The sequence below is a fragment of the Oncorhynchus mykiss genome, chromosome 13, assembly GCF_013265735.2.
Source record: "Oncorhynchus mykiss isolate Arlee chromosome 13, USDA_OmykA_1.1, whole genome shotgun sequence".
In the NCBI taxonomy this organism is placed as follows: domain Eukaryota; kingdom Metazoa; phylum Chordata; class Actinopteri; order Salmoniformes; family Salmonidae; genus Oncorhynchus; species Oncorhynchus mykiss.
Window position 1 is genome coordinate 2,268,647 of NC_048577.1, and position 8,020 is coordinate 2,276,666.

Sequence of the window (8,020 nt, forward strand, 5' to 3'; positions counted from 1 at the left end):
GCTTCTGATTTAACCACGCTGTGCCTTGCTAGCAAACCTAAAACCGAAACATTGGAGCTCTTTAGACCAATCTTGTGTATATTACTCTTAGTGATTTCAACATAATTCTGTTTACATATCTACTGGTTCATTTAAACGTAATTTGCTTGTTAAATTAGCAAATGTGTTACATTGATACTGCACTAGGCTAATCTCCCGGAGCATAAACTCACTAATCTAGACGGAGAAAGAAACTGGTGAAAGGAGGCAAAGAAGCTTGAAGAATGAATAAGGAGGCTATCACATTGAAACAAGAGGATGATATTACAGTGAAAGAGGAATATGGGAACGAGGTTGTCAAAGTGGAAAAAGAGGTAGAAGCTTTCAGAATCAAAAAGGAGGAAGATGCCGTAAAATTGAAAGAGGAGGAAGACCTTTTTGGAGTAAAAGAGGAGGATATCTCAATAAAAGAGGAAGACGTTTTGGGAGTGAAAAATGAGACTGAAGATCCGATTACCACCAGTGAGTACTATCTTAAAAACGGGCACAAACTATGCAGTTGTTTTTAAAGGGGCATTATACTGAAGTTCTACACTTGAATATGTTGTTCAGTACTGTAGGAATTGTTTATTAAGGGGCAATCTGCCATCGGTACATATATTTTTGGAACTTCAAAAATTGATTTATTGAATTCTCTATGTGGTCTATATTAAAGTGCACTTATTCTAGTATAGCCGGGTTTTAAAATATAATATACAGTGCATTTCTACTTAAAATATCAAGTGGACGCAAAATGCCCCCATTTTGTGGAGCGGCCCTTTTACATTTGCATCACAGTGGTGGGAAAAGTACCCAAGTAAAAGTGAGTCACCCAGTAAAATACTACTTGAGTAAAAGTTAAAATATACTGAAGTATCAAAAGTATATAAATAATTTCAAATTCCTTATATTAAGCAAACCAGATGGTGCCATTTTCTTGTTTGTTTTTATTTTATTGACGGATAGCCAGGGACACACTCCAACTCTCTGACAATCTACAATTGAAATGTGTGTTTAGTGAGTCCGCCAGATCAGAGCCAGTAATGATTACCAGGGATGTTCTCTTGATTAGTGAGTGAATTGGACCATTTTCCTGTCCTGCTAAGCCTTCGAAATGTAATGAGTACTTTTGGGTGTCAGGGAAATGTATGGAGTAAAAAGTACATTTTCTTTATGTACGTAGTGAAGTAAAAGTACAATTAGTCAAAAATAGTAAAGTACAGATTCCCCGGAAAGATACTTAAATAGTACTTTAAAGTATTTTTACTTAAGTACTTTACACCACTGATCACAAATATATAAAAAACACAATTAAAGTGGCTAATTTAGTCCCCTTTTAGATATGTATTCATTCCTCCTGTAAGACTCTGTGATTGCAATAGATGTTGATAAGTTTACCATCTTTTTAATGTTCTCATTCACACAGGAGACAGACATGACTATTGTGGATCCTCTGGGGAGCCTCAACAACATCCTGATGCTGATGAAGTAGAGAAGAGTCTCTCCAGATCAGAACACCAGATGGTACAGCTTGGTCTGGTCTAGCATACAGCTTGCTCTCGGGGTCTGGTCTGGGCTTCTGTAAAGCACTTTTTCAACAGTGACTTCAGCATCCATAATGATATGCGTCTGTGTCCCCTCTTTATGGTTACCAGGACAACGCTAGCCCCTCCTCCCTCCCGGAGTCCCCGTTTCGTGCCTCTCCCGGTAGTACCTTACTGCTGGGTAGGAAGAGGTTGTCTGTGCTGCTGGTGGACTGCAGGAAAACAACGGGGCTGAGTGGAACTGTGAGAGGAGGAGAAGAGAAGAAAGGATCAGATTTGACTCATCAAAGTAAGTGCTGTAGTTTAGTTTGAACAAAAATAATAGATCTTCCCACTGGTATCTGTTACCAGGACAACCAGCAGAGTTCTGGTAGTTGACATGAAGATGGACTAGTATCTTTTACCAGTGGGGCTGTCCCCGACTTATAAAAATCTTGTTTGACTTAGCCACCTGTTCTTTTCACCAATCAATTGGTGCACATTTTAAACATGTATTTCTATATATACACTACCGTTGAAAAGTTTGGGGTCACTTAGAAATGTCCTTGTTTTTGAAAGAAAATCATTTTTTTGGTCCATTAAAATAACATCGACAATCAAAGCCACAAATGCTGATGCTCCAGATACTCAACTAGTCTACAGGAGGCCAGTTTTATTGCTTCTTTCATCAGAACAACAGTTTTCAGCTGTGCTAAAATAATTGCAAAAACGTTTTCTAATGTTCGATTCGCATTTTAAAATGATAAACTTGGATTAGCTAACACAACGTGCCATTGGAACACAGGACTGTTGGTTGCTGATAATGGGCCTCTGTAGATAATAATGGGCCTCTGTGTAGATAATAATGGGCCTCTGTAGATAATAATGGGCCTCTGTATAGATCATAATGGGCCTCTATGTAGATAATCAGCCATTTTCCGCTACAACATTAGTAATGTCTACACTATTTATGATAAATGTAATGTTATTTTAATTGACAAAAGGACATTTATATCCTAACACGATCCGTGTTGTAAACAGCATTCTGCATGAATTCCGACTCTTTCAAATTTTATGAAATCAAATTTTGTTAGCAATCAAACATAGCTTAACACAGTCAAGTTCGGTTTCTGTGCAATCCTCAGACACTCTAGAAGGCAACCAAACATGTTTCATAATTCTACATTACGTATTGGCTATACAAGACCTGAATTAGCCCATGAAGGGTCTTGGACCAATGACCACCTTTCGTTTTGAAACCTCGCTAGATAGCCAATGAGCTAGGATTTCCAGCAGTATGTGAACGCCGTTTGTAGGACAAACAGCCATCATGCTAGAGCTGTGCACAACAGAGTTCATTCTCTGGTGAAAGGAAACCAGATGCACGGTAGTTTACGTTTCACAGCAGTTCGTTCTCTTCTACAGACTTCTCAAGTCTGAAAAAGTTAAACATGGTTACTAAGAGTGGAAAAGCTAAATCTCAGTCCAAGTATAATCATTTTGATGATATTATTGCAGAAATTGACCAGGAGAGTGACACAGAAGGAATGGATGAGGACTCTGTGAGTGACCAGAGTTTTGATTCCAGCGCGGAAGAAATGTTTTTGGAAGGAGAAGATCCACTTTTTGATCAGTAAGTAAAACAAGTTTTTACTTCACAATGCAGTTGTTTAAATGGTTGCATATTTATTTATATACACACACACACACAGTCAAAATGTACATGCACTTAGTTTGGAGTCCTTAATACACGTTTTTCAACCACTCCACAAATTTCTTGTTAACCTCTCTGGTACAAGTGCGTCCCACCTCGACAACAGCCAGTGAAATTGCAGGGCGCCAGATTAAAAACAACAGAAATCCCATAATTAAAATTCCTCAAACATACAAGTATTATACACCATTTTAAAGATAAACTTGTTGTAAATCCAGCCATATTGTCCTGTTTCAAATAGGCTTTACGGCGAAAGCACACCAAACAATTGTTAGGTCAGCCCCTAGCCACAGAACCATACAGCCATTTTCCAACCAAGGAGAGGTGTCAGAAATAGCGATTAAAATTAATCACTTACCTCTGATCATCTGGTGTCACTCCCAGGTCTCCATGTTAAACAATAAATGTTTGTTTTGTTCGATAATGTCCCTCTTTATGACCTAAAACCTCCTTTTTGTTCGCACGTTTAGTCCAGTAATCCGAATGCGGGCACAAAGTCCAGACAATGTTTTTTAAAAGTACAATAAAAGTTTGTAGAAACATGTCAAACTGTAGTATGATCTAAAATAAGGATGCGCGACAACGAGGTTCTAGCTCCAGCCTGTTTATTAACCTAACCCTCGCATGTCCTACATAGGTACGGATACCCCCAAGGGACATCCTACTACATCTTCCCCTCTCCCATGAACAAGAACTCAACATGCATAACCACTGAAGCACAACTGAAATGCAATTTGGAAACCAGTATTATTCTCTAACATGCTAATTCCCATCCTGAAACCGTATGAAAGCATTCAATCACACAGTATGAACATTAACTTAGGTACAGTCTCTTTTTGCTGGGTATGTTCCCCAGCAGTATGTTTTCTCCACGTAACATAGTCTTTCAGCCACTGGTGGCTTCACATCCCTTTCTGGGTGTGCTTTTGGCTCTGTGAGCATTCTCTCTCCTTCACCCTCTTTTTGTGCATTTTCTGTGGCCTCAGTCTGTGTGGCTGGTAGATCTGGAAGAGCTCTGGGGTGCGTTTTTCATCCAAAAATTATAAGAGCACCCCCTATATCGAAGAAGTTAAGAGGTTAAAACCTCTTTAGGCTATGTGGGACGTTAGCGTCCCGCATAGGCTAACATCTGGTGAAATAGCATAGTGCAAAGATACTAAATGCACAATTCGTAATATTAAATGTTCTTGTAAATACATGTATCTAACATCTAAAATCTTTACTTCCTCTTAATCCAACCACAGTGTCAGATTTTTAAAATGCTTTCGGCGAAAGCAATCTTACGATAATCTGACGACAGCGCGCCACACACACAAGTATTACTAGCATTTTCCAACCAAGCATTAGCGCCACAAAAAGCCAGAAATAGCACTAAAATAATCAATTACCTTTGAAGATCTTCTTCTTTTGGCAATACAAAAGGTCCAATCTTCACAATAAATGGTTTTGTTCAATTAAATCCATTTTGTAAAAGGCTTGTGTCATGAATTCCGTATCCTTCAACATTCAACGATACATTCGATGCAATTAGTCACAGCATTGGCGTTTATCTAGTCATGGTTGGTTTCATTGAAATGCTCTGTTTGTTAGTAACACAACCATACTTGATGGTTCTTTTTACAAGCGTACTGATTTGAACACAGCAAACAATGACCTCATTGTGGCCAATGATATCACCAGTGCTTCTTTGAATGACTGTGGGCAGAAATAATCACCACTGATCCTCTTGAAATCTCGCTTGGTAGACAGCCAATGGGCTGAGGTAAATGGAATTATCTATTGTTTATATCTGGGAAGACTTTTGAATGAAATTTGAGCGTAACGCAGCCATTCGCCATTGGAATTTCCACCAGAAGGAGACATTTTCTTTGCGCGAAGCAGTATTGAGTCAAGATCATTTTATTCGCTATTTTATTGAAGGAATTATGGCAAGTAAATCTGGGAAAGCAAAGGCAAAGTCCAGGTATACAGATCTACATGATATTATTGACGAGATTGAAAGAGAAAGTGACACGGAAGTTCAAGAAGATCTATCGGATTGTGTGTCAAGTTTGGACAGTCATTTTGAGGACGTGTTTCTGTATGGTGAGGATCTCGATTGGATTGACATGCCGTTGTTTGAAATATTTGACATGTGTGTATATATATATATATATTCAGGAATGTTTGTTGAGGTGCCACATGGCTTTCCCTTTGGGTGTGTGTCTGTAAACATGATATGTATTTAAAACTAAATCTAAACATGGAACGGAACAGAACCTCACCTGAGTGATTTACGTTCCCTACTCTAATATAATCTGTGTTTCTGTGTCTTTATTTCACAGTCCCTCCGATTCTGATTGGGAGCCCCCACTGCCAAGGTGCCCATCCCCGACAGGAGCTGGATCATCTAGCTGGACCCCTGCTGTCTCCGGCTCCACACCTACCCCCGCCCTGCCAGGTGGGAAGTCTGTGACAAAGAAGCGGAGGTGGGGAAGAGCTAAACCTGCAATCAGAGAGGAGGAGGGTCGTTGGCACTCTGTGCTGGAGGAGGATGTGTTGCCTACACCTCCAGTATTCAGACCGAAGAGGCCATCAGGACCTCAGCTGGACATGACCTCTAAGTACAGCCCCATGCAACTTTTTCAGCTGTTTTTCACCTCGGCCGTTGTTGATTCCCTGGTGTTGAACACTAATAAGTACGGAGCTAAGAAGCAGGAAGGCAAGAAAGAGACATGGAAGCCCATTTCCAGGTCAGATCTTTTTTGTTACTTTTCTATGGTCATTTACATGGGTGTTGTGAAGCTAAAAACCCTGAAGGACTACTGGAAATCTGCTCCCCTCTATCAACTGCCTTTCCCATCCACTGTCATATCATGCAAAAGGTTTCTGACAATCTCAGGGGCGCTTCATATCAGTGACCCAGAAGTTGATGAGGACAATGAGAAGATGAGAGGCACAGCAAGGTTTGATAGGCTGTGCAAAATAAAACCTCTCTACACCAGCATCGTTGAGGCTTGCAAAGCCTATTTTCAGCCTGCCCAGAACCTTTCCATAGATGAGAGGATGGTAGCCTCAAAGGCCAGAAATGGCCTAAAACTCTACATGCGTAACAAACCGACTAAATGGGGTTACAAACTGTTTGTTTTGGCCGATTCTGCGTGTGCATACACGTGCAATTTTTTTGTCTATGAGGGTAAGAATGCGACCGGTAAGAGACTAAGCTATGACTCCGTTATGCAGTTATTAGATTTTCAGCTGCTAGGGAAGGGCTACAAACTGTTTGTGGATAACTTCTACACAAGCCGTACCCTCTTCACAGACCTGAGGAAGCTGGAGATGTGGGCTTGTGGCACCATTCGGACCAACAGAGTGGGTTTCCCGAAAACAAAGGTGAACGACATGCCTAAGCGGGCTGAGCGGGGTACCATGAGATGGATCCGTGAAGATGGCCTGCTGTTTGTGAAGTGGATGGACACCAGAGAGGTGGCGATGTGCTCCACTATCCACAAGTCCTTCAGTGGTGATCACGTCGTCAGGCGTGTGAAGGACGCTACAGGGGCATGGACCACCAAAAATGTCCCCATTCCTGCAGCCATCAAGGACTACAACAAGAGCATGGGAGGTGTGGACCTGTCAGATGCGCTGATAGGATACTACAATGTTCTCCACAAGACAATGAAATGGTATAAGACATTTTTCTATCATTTCATTGACATTGCTGTGGTGAATGCCTTCATCCTCCAGAAGGAAATGGCTAAGAGCTGTGGACAGCCCCCCATCTCACAGCTAGCATTCAGGGAGCAGCTCATCCAGGAGCTTGCTAGCTACAGCAAGTCCACTGTAGCACCTTCTGTCCCCTCTACGTCTGTCCCCTCTGCTCCAACTAGTTGTGTTCACCTGCCCAGATTCATCTCTGCAGACATGAATGTGCCTCGGGGCAAAAAGGGCACAGTAGGGAGACGTCGTTGTGTTCTGTGTCACAGGAAATGCCCCATCACCTGCACCAGCTGTTCAGTAACCCTCTGCTTTACAGCAGAAAGAGACTGCTATTGGGCATGGCATCAGAAGAACAATATTGTGTAGAGGACTGAGGGTCTTCACAATATTGTACATTATACATTGAATGTGCGTAAATAGTTACCCTTGTTATTTTAAAATTTTTTCAAATGTTCATATTTTTTTTGGGGGGGGGGGGGGGGGGGTGGTATGTTAGAATGGCATTCAAGTGTTTTGTATATAGTAATTTACTTCAAAATGTATCACTGTACCAATTCGGCCACTTGGGTACATTTGGGCAACTTGTGTGGGACACCTAGGTGACTATATACTCAATGTCATGTAGCTCACTCATTCCTGAAGATATCTTTCTGAAACTTTTTTCAAATACTGTTGCCATCTTATGTTCTCCATTCAAACCACCCCCAGCATCCTATCTGTGTGTTTGGATGTTCTTGTTTCAGTTGAAAGATGATGCAGCAACAATAAAAACAGAAAACGTATGTTTATTTCCTTGTATTTTCTTCTACCAGATCTATGGTGTTATATTCTCCTGCATTCAATTCACATTTACACAAACTTCAGAGTGTTTTCTTTCAAATGGTACCAAGACTATGCATATCCTTGCTTCTGGGCCAGAGCTACAGGCAGTTAGATTAGGGTATGTCTTCAGGTGGAAATTGCACAAAGTAACCCGAAGAGGTTTTTAATAAGGTAAGGTAGGTTGAAAGGTTGGTCAGTTGGTTGGTAGGGTCTGTCAGTTGGTTGGTAGGGTCTGTCAGTTGGT

General features: G+C 41.0%; 1 protein-coding gene across 2 annotated transcripts; it reads left to right on the forward strand.

Annotated features, from left to right (window-relative positions):
- Positions 1-7,709, forward strand: LOC118938398 (piggyBac transposable element-derived protein 4-like). Of its 2 annotated transcripts, XM_036942209.1 has the most exons (3): positions 1-501; positions 3,060-3,174; positions 5,580-7,709. In XM_036942209.1, the coding sequence occupies exons 1-3, from the start codon at positions 264-266 to the stop codon at positions 7,318-7,320; spliced, it is 2,094 nt and encodes a 697-aa protein (XP_036798104.1). In that variant the 5' UTR covers positions 1-263; the 3' UTR covers positions 7,321-7,709. The 2 variants fall into 2 exon arrangements, 1 of the variants encoding a protein (XP_036798104.1); XR_005035695.1 differs by lacking the exons at positions 3,060-3,174; positions 5,580-7,709 and adding an exon at positions 1,445-1,505 and having other exon boundaries at positions 363-501.
- The last annotated feature ends 311 nt before the right edge of the window (positions 7,710-8,020 follow it).

Bases quoted from the DNA above. Each gene is read 5' to 3' on its own strand.
- LOC118938398 (XM_036942209.1), top strand. From the start codon at position 264: ATGAATAAGGAGGCTATCACATTGAAACAAGAGGATGATATTACAGTG. The intron at 502-3,059 runs GTGAGTACTATC...ATATTATTGCAG, and splicing joins TGAAGATCCGATTACCACCA to AAATTGACCAGGAGAGTGAC. The intron at 3,175-5,579 runs GTAAGTAAAACA...TTTATTTCACAG, and splicing joins GAAGATCCACTTTTTGATCA to TCCCTCCGATTCTGATTGGG.